The sequence below is a fragment of the Apostichopus japonicus genome, chromosome 2 (assembly GCF_037975245.1).
Source record: "Apostichopus japonicus isolate 1M-3 chromosome 2, ASM3797524v1, whole genome shotgun sequence".
Lineage (NCBI taxonomy): Eukaryota > Metazoa > Echinodermata > Holothuroidea > Aspidochirotida > Stichopodidae > Apostichopus > Apostichopus japonicus.
Window position 1 is genome coordinate 19789054 of NC_092562.1, and position 17441 is coordinate 19806494.

Sequence of the window (17441 nt, forward strand, 5' to 3'; positions counted from 1 at the left end):
TACCTTATTAAACCATACCATACTGTCCTCATGTTCCCCGGGAGAGTAAGTTCAGACTATCACGCTGTGTTACACGATGCGAGTTAACTCGAGATGGCTGGTACCTAATTTAAGTCCCTCATGCAGTAAGAGATGCTTCTCGGCCTTTTGGCTAAGATCATGTGTAGTATCTGTTCCCTTTCGAGGGGAATGGTGATGCATACCTGGCGATGATCACACAGTCACAGTCCCGATGCAAGGGGACTGGGGTTGGAAGCGGGTCAGTCGTTCGGTAGTTTGGTTTTCGTGCCCATGTTCTTTCCTGGGCGACTATTCCTTAAAAAAATATTCTTGCGGTTTTTGAAACAGCTATCAGTAATCAATGTTTGTTTCTTTGATCTGTATACCGTGAATTTTTATGTTAAAATTCAACGCAATTGTGTGATATCATGAGCATTGGCAGTTTGTAATGCATGCGATATCCATGGACTATGTGCATGCGTATATATATATCATACAAAAAGCCTATACTGCGTCGTTACCAACCAAAAACCACCTGGTAAAACAATGCATGATATATATAAAACAGCTATATAATGTTTATTTTCATAGTTATTTCTATTTTAATTTCAGGAAGACTATTTACCGTCCAGAAGACCTTTAGACTCGTTACAGATCCAGGAACGATGGAGACAGAGGTCACTTTAGGAGGAATTTCAGGGTCTGTGTAAAAAGTAATAAATAAATCATTAAACTAAACATATGTACAAGATTTAAGCTGCCCACAAATGCATTTTCTTTAAAGCGCCAGTGTAATGCAGTTTTTCATTGAATTTTGCAGGAAAGCTTTTTGTCAGAGAACATATACTTTATTACAAGCCCACCGGGTTTTTTTCTGGTAGTCTTCTGGTTGTTTATTATGTGTATGCTCTCTTCCATTTCTTATATTTGCTAAATGTGATTAATAAATGAAAAGAGAAGAATATTCCATTTGCGACTTCACCGTCTTTGCTCACCATTAGTATCTGTAGCCTGTGTCACTGGGAGACTTAACTCGGACTCCTCACCAACGAAGTTTCTTGCAGTCGCCGATACATTGTATTCAGTGCACATAGTGAGTCCCGTTATATCCATGCTTGTTATCGCGTTATCCGATATATTGGTTTGTTGACGGTTATCGGGGTTATCAACTGGCCACCAGTAAATCAAAATATCGTAACCAAGTAATGGATTGCAACTAAGACCGTCTTTACCTCCAAACTATAGACCGGAAATACAGAAAATATACACAACATCGTGGTTTTCTTTATCCATAACAAAGAAATAATTAAATAATGACATCGGCATGATTTAAACATGAACACCAAAAATGATTATCAGTCCATTACTACAATTATATAATGTTTATACAAGCACACGTAAACATCAAAGAATGTAACACTTTTATGTACGATACCGACACTAATGCATTGTCATAGCAACCATACATGTCACAACAGTCAATATCACCGCACAGCAGTCGATGTCACAACCACAGCAGTCGATGTCACAACCACAGCAGTCGATGTCACAACCACAGCAGTCGATGTCACAACCACAGCAGTCGATGTCACAACCACAGCAGTCGATGTCACAACCACAGCAGTCGATGTCACAACCACAGCAGTCGATGTCACAACCACAGCAGTCGATGTCACAACCACAGCAGTCGATGTCACAACCACAGCAGTCGATGTCACAACCACAGCAGTCGATGTCACAACCACAGCAGTCGATGTCACAACCACAGCAGTCGATGTCACAACCACAGCAGTCGATGTCACAACCACAGCAGTCGATGTCACAACCACAGCAGTCGATGTCACAACCACAGCAGTCGATGTCACAGCAGTCGATGTCACAGCAGTCGATGTCACAGCAGTCGATGTCACAGCAGTCGATGTCACAGCAGTCGATGTCACAGAAGTCGATGTCACAGCAGTCGATGTCACAGCAGTCGATGTCACAGCAGTCGATGTCACACATGAACAGCGAAACGGATGAACAGCGCACACAACACATGTGCAGTGTCACAATAACCACACATGAACACCACAGCGTATACATTGTTAGTCAATACAACACCTGTACAAACTGCGACATTGTAATCGCACACATACTCAACAGAATAAGCCGTCGTAAACAATTAACACACATACAATCTCATAGCAAAGGTTCCTATAGTATGCGTACTTTGAAGGACTTGATTTCACATGTTAATCCCATTCCATGCTATTTCCTATTCACACTTTCGGTCACTCAAGGATTTGCGAATAAGTACATTGTTTTTATCTGTTCTCTTATCTTGACATTGCAGACTACATATCACCGCAATATGCCAACCAAGGACCAAAGCAGAGAATGTTAACAGTACATTGAACGTCGTTCAGATTTTCGTGATCATGCTCCATCTCGGGTGCAGACTTTTCTTTACAGACTGTTTCACAGGAACGATGAGAAGCTCTTTTTTCTACTCTTTTCAAAAGGTGCAAGTAGTTCAGCTTTCGTTGCTTTGACATTTAGCAAACTTCCTCATGATTTGAAATACACTTACTTAGACCTCCTTACGTAACAAATAAAAAAAGATACATCACTATGTTTCAACTAGCTCTGTACTTACTTTCCATGTGACACGGAGTCCTGTTGTTGAGTTCTTTAGTCTACTAACACTCTTTATGGTCGGGGCTATCGACGGCTCTGTCAAGGAAAATGAAAGTCAAAATCAAAATTAAACAAAAACTGTTAGCAAACTGCTTATCCAATAAAGAGCCTGTGTAAGATAATGTGTAAAAGTAAGTAGACCTGACGTTTAGATCCTAGCAGGATCTTCTTCAGAGGGCTGAAGAAGATCCTTCTAGGATCGAAACGTCATGCGCACTTACTTTTACACAAGAAAAATAAAAGTTAGATTACGGGAAAAAATTCTAGTGTATGCAATAACCATATTTTTGCAATTTATTTACAATCAGATGCGAGATAAGCTATGACCAAGAAAGATGAGACGAGAGCCTGTAGTGAGAGGGGGTGGCAGGGGGTGGCACATTTAAGACTCCTCTGAAAGCCCACCCATATATCAAGAGGCAAGCAGCAGTATCAGTGCCTTAATATGAAATTGGCGCTCCTTACATGACATTGAGTTAAGCACGGTTGCTAGATTGATTGGTTGAAAACTTTGCCTCTCTGACTAGCAGTCAAGACCAATCTAACTTTTAAGGAGTGTTCAATCTAATTAACTTGAACTATAATTAATTGAATCACTATTTATCTAATTCACTTACTCTCAGATTTGGTGGTGATGTTGAATGGACTGCTCTGCGGGCTTTCCAAACCGACAGCGTTTATAACTGCAACTGTGATGATGTAGTCAGTGCATGGTTGTAACTGTTCGATGGATGATATCATTACCCCGGGATCTGAGGCATTTCGGACTCCTTTGTCTTTAGCATCAGTCAATGATTGGTAATAAATAACAAATCGATACCCTTTATCTGGACTACACTGCAGCGTATCAAAGGCATCGAACTATAATTAAGAAACAAAGAAACGAATGGCAATCATTCAATAACATCTATTAAATATGTTGTAAATCCCCCTCCCGTCTCTCCCCCCCCCCTCCACCCCACTCCACCAAGGCACACATCAAGAACCAACAAATCCAATCTAAGACAATTTTGAATATTCGAACTATATTTCTTCACTGGGGCATGTTCTTGTCTATTTTTCTATTTTCCCTCATATTATACCGCCCGTATAATGCGCTATATAAATAAAGTAATATTATTATTATTATATTTTTATTAACTCTGAATGAGCTAGAAATTTCCAAATTTGACACATGTGATTGCATTTGGCATTACAGCATGAGCTATAGCCATAACTACCGTATATACTATAGTATATTGTTTGATTGGCCTATGGTGCACCGGTAAAGTTAGCGTCGAATAACCGACCAAACCTGCTTACGTGTACTTGATACAAGCTAACAGATAATCTATTCATTATGTCTCCATATCATCACGAATAAAGTAATCAAAGAAAAGAAATAAGAATATTATTTGCAGTTCTAAAGCATATAGAACCCATTACTTACCTTCCATGAAACTAGGATAACGCTAATAGAATCTTCTTTGCTAACCACGGAAAGGATCTTAGGGGCTTCCGTAGGTGCTATAAAGACAAATATCAAATTTAAATATTGTAAATGGCGTAAACATGCTTAGTAGCATCATCAGAAAGGATTCACAAAAGATTACAACCATTTTTATCATGATTTGTGGGGTGCAGGGATGGGGTGCGCCAAGGTACCATGATATTTTTCATACGTCTAGATCTGTTTAGTAAGGATGAACAAACGGAGTAACTTCGCGATTTCATTGTTAACGGCAAGGAGTTGCAACAGTCTGATAACATAGTAGCAATAATTTGACGAAAGCACTATATAATATACAAATTTGCATGGAATGAGAGACAAATCGAAGCGGTAAGTATAACATACCAAGTAGGTGGAAACATATTTTACCTTCCTTTAGTGCATGCCTTCAGCCATTATAAATCTGTTATAGGTTTGGGAAAATGTTTCAGATTCGTATAAAAATCAATGAAAATACCTTTTTTTTAACTTTGCGGCCTTTGTTTTAAAAATGTAATGGAACATTGTGTCATTTTCGTAATATTGCACTCTCAACCCGAACTCATAAATGGAATTTTGTTTATTTTTATCACAAACCATCTGAATTTGTTGTTTGACGAAAAGGTTCACTTGGAGAGCCCTCTAATCCAGCAAAGTTTGTGACCGACATTGTGACATGATACTCTGTGCAGGAGGTCAGGTTGCTGAGTACCAACGTCTTTGGGGACTTGTTTGTGACGACTTTTGTCATGACCTTTGACATGTCATACTCAGAGGCGTAGTAAATAGTAAAGTTGTAACCAAGGACGGGATCACATTGCAATTTGTCTTCCCCTTCAAACTGTTAAAAAGAATGAAAATATAATTATAACCGTGAGAAATATTGCAGAGATAACTTTTGAATACAAAGTAGTTTGGACTAAATTTGAGAGCGAGGATTATCATCAATCTAATTTAAAAGCTGATTTCATAATTTTCTTTGGCGGGGTTGGGAGAAGGGGGGGGGGAGTAAATTTATAAAATTGACTATGTTTTATTCACATGCTGGGGCTGGTTGTAAATGTACGGGAATACTTTTCCTCGGCAGGATGAAATATTTAAGAGCTACTACGATCTCAATTTATGCACGAGAAATATCAATATAGAAGTAGATCTTAAAAACATAGCATTTTAGGGGTGCTCTTGTTATTCGACTAGCTTGTAATTTTTTTTAGCAGAATTCTGCTTTTCAAGGTTGGATACTGTACGGTGTTAAGTAAGTTACAGTATATATACATGTATACATACCTACACGTACATATGGTAACGAAATAAACCCAGACCGAATATATAAACCGAAACCGTGAAGAAATAAACCGAGTCAAAGAATATACAAGCGAAGATCGGTATCGCATTCACATACCTTCCAATTCACAGTTAGTTTTGATGAATCATCCAGTGACCTAACTACTGAAGTAATTTCAGGTCCTGATTTGGGTTCTGAAATTGAAATAGAAGTTGTTTTAACTGTTATGAAAACTGATGTAGAAAAATGGTGTAAAATGGTGCCTTCAGATACGATTCCTCGATTTCCCGATCGCATAGCACATGCGTTGATTAGATATACTGTTAGCTAAACACAGAATTTTATATCAAGCCCATTTAACAAGCATCTACATTTTCAATTGCAAACTAAGATACGATTAGTTTACCTCCTCCATTGTAATAAAACCTCTTTTGAAGTGTAAAAACGATTTAATATGAACATTTCTCTTGATATAAGCTGTTTTGATTCTGATGGAGAAGAAACAGTTCCCTTCCCTCTCCTTCGACCACGCCATGACTCAAGTTGACTGCACCATTGATATACGCAACTGACACACAACTGGTACATCACTAGTACACCATGGCACAACACTGGTATACTCATGGAAAACAACTGGCGCACCACGGGTACACAATTGGCACATCACTGGTACACCGCTCATGCACCACTGGTACACAAGTAGTACATCACTGGTACACTGTTCATGCACCACTGGTACACCATTGGCACATCACTGGCACACCGGGCATGTACCACTGGTACATCATTGGTATAAACCATGAGTACCCACTAGTAGCCTACATCACAAGCTGATAATATATGCATAACAGATACTCAGAGCTATAATCAGTACTCAGAGCTATAATCAGATACTCACAGCTATAATCAGATACTCACAGCTATAATCTGATACTCAGGAGCTATAATCGGATACTCGGGAGCTATAATCAGATACTCGGGAGCTATAATCAGATACTCAGAGCTTCAATCAGATACTCAGAGCTATAATCAGATACTCAGAACTATAATCAGATACTCAGAGCTATAATCAGACACTCACAGCTATAATCAGATACTCAGAGCTATAATCAGATACTCAGAGCTATAATCAAATACTAACAGCTATAATCAGATACTCACAGCTATAATCAGATACTCACAGCTGTAATCAGATACTCACAGCTATAATCATATACTCAGAGCTATAATCAGATACTCAGAGCTATAATCAGATACTCACAGCTATAATCAGATACTCAGAGCTATAATCAGATACTCAGAGCTTTAATCAGATACTCAGAGCTATAATCAGATACTCAGAGCTTTAATCAGATATTCAGAGCTATAATCAGATACTCAGACCTATGATCAGATACTCAGAGCTATAATCAGATACTCAGAGCATAATCAGATACTCACAGCTATAATCAGACACTCACAGCTATAATCAGATACTCAGGAGCTAAAGTCGGGCTAATATAGAAATACTTACTTTTAGCGAGTGTATATTGCGATACTGGTGTTTCTTTTACACTCTCATGGTGCAATGCATTATCAACACTCATTGAAACACTGTACTCGGTGCATCCTTTAAGTCCTGTCAATTTTATAGATGTTTTAGAGGTCGGTCCTGTTTGGTTCATTACCCCTGCATCCTTAGGGTCTAACTTAGAGGTATAGTAGATATGGAATATATAGCCTTTCTTCGGGTTACAGTGAAGTTTCTTCTCTCCTTCAAACTGGAAAAGAAGGAACAGAATCGTTAATTTCATGTGTTATTCTTGCAATGTATCCGATCACTTCCTCACCACCCTTTCCAGACCCACTCACACTCAACGTTATAATCTTTTTTCATCGGTCGTTATATAGAATGCATTAGTCTGCAAGCATCACGACTGATTCTTAACACCTCGATAATTTCTCTTTTTACAGAGAAACGTTGTCCCAACGCCTCCTTAGTTATTTAATGCTCTCATATTCCACAAACTGGATATTTTACATTCATGACGTGAATAGACTTAATCAACATGTGAGGTTTTGCCATTTGGATGTGATTTATATTCTGAATAATCGATTGTACGCACACAAAATCATACTAGTGTCATGACCGAAAATGAGAATAGAAGTCTTATAATACGGTAAACGTGATCTTCTAGTTTTAGAACATGGCAGACCTGACTGTTTCTATCAGAGTATACTTAATAGACAAAAATCATCTTTCTTTAGCAATGATACTGCGATGAGTATTTGTTCGTCTACAATAATTTCACATGGGTAGCGTGGCCGAGCGGTCTAAGGCGCTGGTTTAAGGCACCAGTCATTTCGATGGCGTGGGTTCGAATCCCACCGCTGCCAGAGTAACCTTTTACAAAATCCGGTGGTGTGGAATAATCACACTGTCAAACATTTGAATCATCTTACCTGATTAATGAACAGTAATTCGTGGTATAAATGAGTTCTACAAAATATAAAAGTGACATTACTTACTAATAATTTGTTTTGATACTAAAGGAAAATGACTTTAAGTATAACTACATATCACAGGGCATATAATATGAAATCATATTGTATGTACAAGGTATCCATACCATATATGTAAAAGATAAACATTTTCAAAATGAACAAGCATATGCAATCGTGTTTATCGTGTAAATAGTGATTTATATTCTAAATAATCCTTTGTAACGCACTTAAAATCATCATACTGTAGTGTCATGACCGAAAATGAGATCAGAAGTCTTAAGGTATACGTAATCTTCTATTTTTAGAACATGCATACCTGACTGTTTCTGTCAGAGTATATTTAATAGACAAAAATCATCTTTCTTTAGCAATGATACTGCGATGAGTATTTGTTCGTCTACAATAATTTCACATGGGTAGCGTGGCCGAGCGGTCTAAGGCGCTGGTTTAAGGCACCAGTCATTTCGATGGCGTGGGTTCGAATCCCACCGCTGCCAGAGTATCCTTTTACAAAATCCGGTGGTGTGGAACAGTCACACTGACAAACATTTTGATCATCTTACCTGATTAATGAACAGTAATTCGTGGTAAAAATGAGTTCTACAAAATATAAAATTGACATTACTTACTAATAATGTGTTTTGATACTGAAGGAAATGACTTCAGGTAATGAGTACTTCGCATACTTCCAGTGTTATCATAACCTTTTACGTATTACAAATATAAATATCAGCATGTAAGTAAAGTTAAGTAATATTTTAAATTGTTTGTATAAATATTACTACATATCACAGGGCAACTTATATGAAATCATATTGTATGTACAAGGTATCCATGCCATATATGTGAAAGATACACATTTTCAAAATAGAACAAGAATATGCAATCGTGTTTATCGTGTTAATCATGATGTATATTCTAAATAATCGTTTGTAACGCACACAAACTCATACCAGTGTCATGACCGAAAATGAGATCAGAAGTCTTGCGATATTACGTAATCTTCTATTTTTAGAACATGCGGACATGACTGTTTCTGTCAGAGTATACTAAAAAAGACAAAAATCATCTTTTTTTTAGCAATGATACTGCGATGAGTATTTGTTCGTCTACAATAATTTCACATGGGTAGCGTGGCCGAGCGGTCTAAGGCGCTGGTTTAAGGCACCAGTCATTTCGATGGCGTGGGTTCGAATCCCACCGCTGCCAGAGAATCCTTTTACAAAATCCGGTGGTGTAGAATAGTCACACTCTCAAACATTTGAATCATCTTACCTGATTAATGAACAGTAACTCGTGGTAAAAATGAGTTCTACAAAATATAAAAGTGACATTACTTACTTAGTATGTGTTTTGATACTGAAAATGACTTCAGATAAAGTGTAATTCGCATACACGCCTCCAGTGTTATCATCACCTTTTACATTCAAATGGTTTGAAAGTATTACCAATATAAATATCAGCATGTAAGTAAAGTTTGATAATATTTTGATTTTTGGGTTAAGTATAACTACATTCACAGGGCAAATAATATGAAATCATATTGTATGTACAAGGTATCCATACCATATATGTAAAAGATCAACATTTTCAACATGGAACAAGAATATGCAATCGTGTTTATCGTGTAAATCGTGATTTATATTCTAAATAATCCTTTGTAACGTAAACAAAATCATGCCAGTGACATGACCTAAAATGAGATAAGAAGTCTTACGATGTACGTAATCTGCTATTTTTAGAACATGCAGACTGTTTCTGTCAGGTTATATACTTAATAGACAAAAATCATCTTTCTTTAGCAATTAGACTGCGATGAGTATTTGTTCGTCTACAATAATTTCACATGGGTAGCGTGGCCGAGCGGTCTAAGGCGCTGGTTTAAGGCACCAGTCATTTCGATGGCGTGGGTTCGAATCCCACCGCTGCCAGAGTATCTTTTTACAGAATCCGGTGGTGTGGAATCGTTACACATAACACATCGTTACACGGCAAACATTTGAATCACGTGAAAGATACAAACTGGAACAAGCATATGCAATCGTGTTTATTTTTATAACGTAGTAGAAGTTCTACCTAAATTACCTGATTTTTACAAGATAATATTTATAGAAACTGGCTTCATGTTTATCAATTATTCGAGAATAGAAAAAGGCAAAATGGCCTACCTCAATCATTTGGACCTTCTGTTGAAAATACTGTTATGCAGTGTCGATTACCACGCCATCTTCAGGCAGACAGTTTTTATTCTTCTTCAAGTTGGTTTGAGGCAAAGTTGCGAAAATCGTGACGCGAACAAGGACATTTCAAAAGGATATAACGCACGGCTAAACCTACCGGTTACACTTGAGTGATAACAAAAATCATGAGTGTGTTGTGTTTTCCAAGATCGTTTTTCGCTATATGAAGACTCAAATATATATATATATATATATATATATATATATATATATATATATATATATATATATATATATATATATATACATATTTAGCTTGTTGTATAGTAAATGAAAAGCACGCTCAAGCATCATTTTTGTATTATGTGATAAAGAGACATATATATGAAACACTTACCGAACACATTCAATGAAAATTTTTGATTCAAAATGGAATATATCATTGCTTTGCGACAAGATTGGAGTCTTGAGCAATAAAACCGAATTACATTACCGTGACTCTTGTGTTTGGATTTGTATTTCTTCTCCCTTAGTTACTGAATTGTTCTATTCCTCAACACATATGGGGTATACCATGGCTGTTTCTAAAACACTTTGTAAAATGACCTATAATATCTACCTTGTTCTCTTTAAACGAATTGTTTAGGTTCACCGTAAAAAAATATATATATAAAAAATATAAAAGTAAAATACCTACTTAACAAAGAAGAAAGATTAAGTGCATTAATTGTGATTGCCACATAGGCCTAAACCTAACTTTAACATCGTTGCTGGCAATGCAGTGATAGAGTAGCAAGGTTGATGAGAAAAGTGAAGATAGGATAACGAGAAGTAAATTGTTTAGTCTTGTTGAAGAATTGTCACAAAACTCACTATTTTTTACAAGTCTGTGTAAATGATGAATGGGGAACCAGGGGCTACAACCCTGACCGTTTGCTTTGGGCAAACTATGAATCCGTTTTGCACTTATACAGCTCAACAATAGCTGAATAAAAATATGAAAACTAGAACAACCGACCTCTTACATCGCTCAGTCCTTGCCCCTCCCAGCATTTAATAACGATGCTGCATATACACCACATTGTATTTCTATTATACTGTTATGTTCCAGCTAGACCTTGTCCCCAACAGGATCATTGCTAGCATCGAAACACCATCGAAAGTTGTACATATTTACATATACACTCTCATGCTTTTTGTAGTAGGTAAGCATGTATTTCTCTTTAAAGGTCTGGGTAAGGATAGCTTACAGATTAAGAATCGTCAAACTGCTTCAAAGTCCCGTTTGATTCTAAATGGGAATGTAATAAATAAAATTGGTCATGTTTCTTACCGTCCACGTTACTAGGAGTTGATCTGTAGTTCTCTTAATGGGTGCAATGGACTTTATTTTAGGTGCAATTTCCGGATCTGACAATAAAAATGATGAAAAATAAAGAGAAGAATAAAATGAAAACAATATAATGTGATGTTACATTCTTTTGTTGGTTGGCTAATATGTAATCCTATAGCAATAAATTCCAGTAGCGTTAAACTGTGGTGAAAATTGGACGTCTTGCCATACTACCCATCCCCCTTATCTTTATTAAAGTTACCTTGTGGGTACTTCTTTCACATGTGCCAAATTCAGATGCGTGCCCTGACAGAAAAAAAAACCTTCAAAGTTCATCCAATTTTCCACTTTGCCACTCCTAGATCCACCCCTGCATCCCGTCCCGTCTTCATCTCAATGCTGTACTCACTCCCCTCATTCAGTAACTACTGCAGGATTTATTCCTGTAAACTGTAACTCCACATTGTACACCCACGCACCCCCCCCCCCACTCCCTCCCTCCCTCCATTACTTCCAGGGGTGTTGAGAGCCAGGCCCCAAGTTGCAAGCTTCATTTTTCCATAACTATAATATAGTTAGGCACCCTAACTGACCCGGTCCCATGGGATGATATTCCACTGACCCTCTCTCGTCAGGCATGCTCGCCATGCAACTTCCTATTGTTCATTGCACTACACCTATAGTTATTTTATTAATCAAGTAAGAGTGTTTTTATTGGTACAATTAGGGAGGATGGTATGGGGATGGCGGAGGGGATGGGGTGGGCGGAGGGGGTGGGGTGGGCGGAGGGTGATTATTACATGAGAACCTGATTTTAAGTTACAGGTTATATTCAATCGGAAAATTAAAACAATTTTTTTTTTTCATTTGAGGAAGGAGGTTCATCTGAATAATCCAAACTCATTTCCCTGCTTCTCTGTTTACTGATGTAAATACTCACTCTGTGAATCAGTGACTTGCTTCAACGGCGTTCCTTGATCGCTTTCCACCTCGGCTATGTTTATTACAGTCATGCTTATGCTGTATTCTGTGCATTCATGCAAGCCCAGCAAGGTTGCCTTCGTCAGTTTTTGGTTCGTGATGTTCATGCTCCCAGCATACGATGTATTCTCTCCCGAGGAGTAGTAAATTCGATAGCCATAGCCCTTAGATGGATCACAATGTAATTCGTCGGCTCCCTTAAACTGTGAAACAAAAATATTATTTTAAGTTTAGTAGAAGAAAATCATTCAAAACACATCATAATTTTAGCATTAAAAAAAAAAATCCGCCTCTGATTTTATTTTTTTCTCTGTAAAAGGACACTTTTGAACCTAAATACCTCTGAAGCAAAATCATTCAGAATGAAAGTTTGCAAGAGGACCGATAAATCAAATCTTTAACAAAATGATTAACAAAATGCAAGACAACATTTCACCCGAATCGTTATACAGGATGAAGCATGATCACATGACTATGAAGATCCTCAAATTTTCCTTATGGAGTTGTAAACAATCATGTTCATGATGAATGACAAGAAACATTACACAACAATAAACAACACTGACAAGAATATTGAATAAGAAGGTCCGGATGAAACGAAAGGGTTTATATATATATATATATATATATATATATATATATACTAGGACAAAATAATGGAACAGATGAGATGTTTCTTCAAGCATGTATTTCAAGTAAGGCCGTACCTCCCATGTGACAAGAAGCTTCGTTCCATCTCCTGGCACTTTTTCAACTGACAGTATTTTCGGTGGAATGTCAGGTTCTGTATTAAGGGAAATTTAAAAAAAAATTCATTCATCTGCAATTTCTTTAAGGTAAATTTGTCGTATGAAAAGCTAATATATTACAAGTGTCTTGTGTTATTTGTGTTCATCATTAGGAATATAACGAGACGAAATAAAAACTAAAAGTGGAATTCTTACTTTCAGAGAAGGTATATTTTCTCATTGTGGTCCCTAGATTACTTTCAACACCCACGGCATTGACCACACCAATAGCGAGCTCATACTCGGTACACCTGTGTAATCCACTGATATGGACGGATCGTAAAGTGTTATCCGGTATCACCACCGATGACATATTCGATGTAGGACCATGTTTCAAGTTCCGGTAGTGAATTATGAACTTAAAACCCAGTGACGCAGGACACTTCAAATGGCTGGTGTCTTTAAACTGAGGAAATTCAATTGTTAAAAGTTATATAGGTTGAAGAAAAAACATTATTTGTTAGAGCGGTATTCAAATCCAGGCGTGGATCCAGTTTTGGTATAGGGTGTGGTGGTGTACTCCCCCACCCCCCCCCTCCCCCCCCCCCCATTTTTCAACCTTACAAAACAATTCAAAGTATTAAGTAGCACAACCTTACGTTATAGACGTAATTTATAGTCTAAATATGAATCAGAATGCACCATCATATAATGTCTATTGTATTATTTTGTCTGGCGGAGAGACGCTCCCAGACCTCCCTACATTAGGGAGTGGCTCCAACTACCCCTGAGCGAATCCCCCTATATATAATCCAAGATCCGTCACTTAGTCCATGTGACCTACACATATTTCTACGGTCTCAGTTTTACCCATAACTTACTTGGAATATCGAACCTCGCAGAACCATTTTTTACGATGGGGGGGGGGGGGGGGGGGAGGTGGGTGGACCGGGGAAGCAAGTCTGAAACCGCAGTTCTGTATACCTTGCATGATTTTTTCGGTTGCTTAGGTCCATAAGGACGTTTTCTTGGTTTCTATTGTCCTTGAGAAGCATGTATTTATTCTACATGGTATCCCTTGGTTAAAGAGGAACCAAGTGTCCCAAGTTTTTGATGAAACAAGATTCAATAAAAAAAAAATAATAAAGTGGCCACAGTCTTATAACACGCCATATGTGTCAACTTGACACTCCTGACGCAGGTTTACAGTCTTGTTCAAGGTCAAGGCCCTCTCACACGACTTTGCAACTTAACCCTGGTCATTGGTAACTTGTCACACCCACACATCAAAGTGTGCACAATTCAACCAATCTCTCCTGGGGCACTACATTGCACCACATCTACGTGTCCCCCAGGGGACTTCCCATATATGGTGCAGCCACAAACCGGCGCACACAACTATATTTACCTCGCAAGTCACCTCGCAAGTCCCCATTTATACACCTGGGTGAAGAGAAGCAATGGAGATAAAGTGCCTTGCCCAAGGACAAAACGCAATGATCTGACCAGGACATGAACCTATCGTCCTTAGATCACCAGTCCACTGCCTTAACTACTTGACCACAATGCCCCCACAATAAACCCGTACGTATATATTTTGCCACTTTTCGAGGTGCCAAAGTTGAACTTTTGCTAATATCTGTATGTGTTATATGTCAAACTCTATGACTATTATATATATACCTAAGCAAAGAATGTGTTTCCCTCCTATATTTAACTGTTTACTCTGCGAGCGACTTTTAAGGTAAACATTTATTCCACCCAAACCGTTAAAGTAGACGGATATCATTCATGCTAGAAATCAATAGTGTTCCAATTCATTGAATTTTCTGTTATTAATAGCAAATGAATAACGATAAACCAACAAATCTTATTTGATAAAACAACATTTCGTTCTCTGTTGAGTTCGTTCGTGTCGTGTGTTTAATTCAAGTGAAGAGAAAGAATACACACTCTTGTTTACAAATGCAAAATCCACTTTATAGAAAATGGTGACGATTTCGTGACAAATTTGTACGGACTTACCTCCCATTTCAACTTTAATTTACCCTTATCGCCTTCCAAAGCTGCCAGGGATGTCAATGTGGGCGGATTATCCGGTTCTGTTGATTAAATATATAAGGAACTTACATCATATTAATGTATATATACATTTGTGAATGAAAATTGTACGATGACTCGCCAAATTGAACGTAAATACAATGTCAGGCGTTTGTTGTTTGCAAATGAAAACGAAAAGTGTGAAATGTTGTGTATAGTTTCGAAATTACTATATACAGTTTGTTGAATTAATATTTTATCAAGCTTCATTCAAAACAAATAATGCTAACGTAAATAGGGCAAGGACGTGTGACATATTTGGGAAGATTCGAAACGAATTATTCATATAAGCTAATTACGTACTTCTGAAAGGTGGAATTATTAAGTGTGGGTGTCCTTTTTTGTTGTTGATATATGGTAATTATTATTTGTGAAGTTTTATGTATAATAATAATATAATAATAATAATAATAATATTAATAATAATAATAATATTATTAATATAGTAATAATCATCAGCAGTTATTTTTACGACGCTTTGAGCGACCGCAAATGTGGGGAAAACCCGCAAGTGTTTATGGATTTCAGCTTACACGTCGGGTGGCTTCCAATTCAACATTTTAACTCAAATTTGGATTTTCTTTTTTTAGAAAGTGATTTCAGATGGGAAAACCGTAGATTGCTCTTGGGATGAAAAACCCACCTTACTATGACCCTTCCGGGTATAGAACCCGTAACCTCCCGATTGCTAAGCCTCATTGCGAAGTAATCTGATCCAAATTTATACAGAAGAGTGTACGCAAACAAACCACTGTCGTAATGACATCTAAAATTCTGACGAGACAGTCTTTCCAATCTATATACTTACTATCAGAGCTTGTTCTCTCCGATTCTTTGTTGCCTTCTGGACCGAGATCGCCATCTTGATTTTTTGCCTTCATATAAACTTCATAGACGGTACAGTGTTCTAAACCAGTAACGTTCGCCTCCCTTGCACCTCCCCAAATAACCTGCTCCAGCACATTCTCGGAATTCTCTGCCTTGGCATAAATCACAAAGCTATAGGCACAGACCACTGGCTGGTCATCAAACTAAATCATATGGAGTAAGAAAATGAACCACAATATAGTTTTATCAATCATTAAACACGATACTCAAATAAAGAGATCATTATATTAACTTCAAAAGAACATTTTGACTAGAACCTGAAGAGTTTTCTAAGTCAAAATATCTCATTACGAAACGAAGCCAAAATGCGGAAAAGCGATGAATTTAACGTGATATATAGAATATATCAAATATACCCATATGAAGAAATTATTATTATAAATAGTCAAATATGTGTTTTAGATTGCGGTTCAGAAATAAGAATAATACTCTGCATGGTTAACGGTCATCAAATTCAGTATTTTACTTAAAAAAATAAAATAAAACTTTTCCTGAGGAGTTTATTTGTCCATGTAGGCCAAATTCCCAGTATAGACGGTAAATGGAGTTACACAAAACGACAAGCAATCTCAGTTTCGTACAGTAACTTTGGCAGTGAAAACAGTAAGGTGAAGTTTCATAGGCTATACCGTATACCTGACCATTTTGTTATCTAATTCTAGCACCTTAAAGGATAAAATGGCTAACTTAAAATTAACTTCAAACGGTATTTAATTAATATTTCAGAAATCACCATGGTGTGTTCTTGAGAATAAAGGCTGTTTGAAGCGTATTTATATTTTAATTTGGTATAATTGGCATAAAAACTTGTACGGTCTTTGGCAAAGGATAGTTTTGCAATTCCCTTCCCTAAGAAATCAAAATCACTTTTTAAGAGCATATTGCTCATGAAATGAGATCAACTTACTTCCCATTCTATGAACAATCGCCCTTTCGAGTTTTCATCTAATACTATCCTTGTTATTGATGTGATTTGCGGAGATGTCGTTATGGCCGACGGAGCTACAAAAGAATTAAAAAAATAATGCACAAATTAAAAACAAAAACCTCCCAAGTTATGAATGAAGTTTTCAATGACTGCTCACTATACATCTGGGTAACGAGATATAGTCCTATCGTTACACTATATTATTATGATCTATGCACTGCGAGCTTGTTATAGGTATAGGCCTATACTTGTTTGATTCAGCAATGGGGCATGTAGAATCTTTTATACCCCGCCTCCACCACCCCCCCCCCCTCGCCATGCAGTCCTTTGGTGTAACGAGGGCGCCATATTTAAAAAAGTTTACATCTTATAGAGTGTCAGTATGAC

General features: G+C 37.3%; 1 protein-coding gene and 4 non-coding genes across 5 annotated transcripts in view; 4 read left to right on the forward strand and 1 right to left on the reverse strand.

The window, feature by feature from the left end:
- LOC139979423 (receptor-type tyrosine-protein phosphatase F-like) overlaps positions 1-17441 on the reverse strand; it is a 48033-nt gene that overhangs the window by 27509 nt on the left and 3083 nt on the right. Inside the window, exons 5-19 of the mRNA XM_071990197.1 lie at positions 17034-17128; positions 16047-16269; positions 15164-15240; positions 13355-13604; positions 13118-13194; positions 12370-12613; positions 11430-11506; positions 6946-7192; positions 5550-5626; positions 4745-4988; positions 4109-4185; positions 3297-3540; positions 2639-2715; positions 996-1239; positions 626-702 (exon numbers count right to left, since the gene is read on the reverse strand). Coding sequence (XP_071846298.1) covers positions 626-702; positions 996-1239; positions 2639-2715; positions 3297-3540; positions 4109-4185; positions 4745-4988; positions 5550-5626; positions 6946-7192; positions 11430-11506; positions 12370-12613; positions 13118-13194; positions 13355-13604; positions 15164-15240; positions 16047-16269; positions 17034-17128 — 2330 coding nt within the window. The remainder of the gene's footprint in view (positions 1-625; positions 703-995; positions 1240-2638; positions 2716-3296; positions 3541-4108; positions 4186-4744; positions 4989-5549; positions 5627-6945; positions 7193-11429; positions 11507-12369; positions 12614-13117; positions 13195-13354; positions 13605-15163; positions 15241-16046; positions 16270-17033; positions 17129-17441) is intronic.
- On the forward strand, positions 7727-7808 carry Trnal-aag (transfer RNA leucine (anticodon AAG)). The gene has a single exon. It is a non-coding gene; the product is annotated as a tRNA-Leu (tRNA).
- On the forward strand, positions 8332-8413 carry Trnal-aag (transfer RNA leucine (anticodon AAG)). Its single transcript has one exon. It is a non-coding gene; the product is annotated as a tRNA-Leu (tRNA).
- On the forward strand, positions 9044-9125 carry Trnal-aag (transfer RNA leucine (anticodon AAG)). The gene has a single exon. It is a non-coding gene; the product is annotated as a tRNA-Leu (tRNA).
- Positions 9766-9847, forward strand: Trnal-aag (transfer RNA leucine (anticodon AAG)). Its single transcript has one exon. It is a non-coding gene; the product is annotated as a tRNA-Leu (tRNA).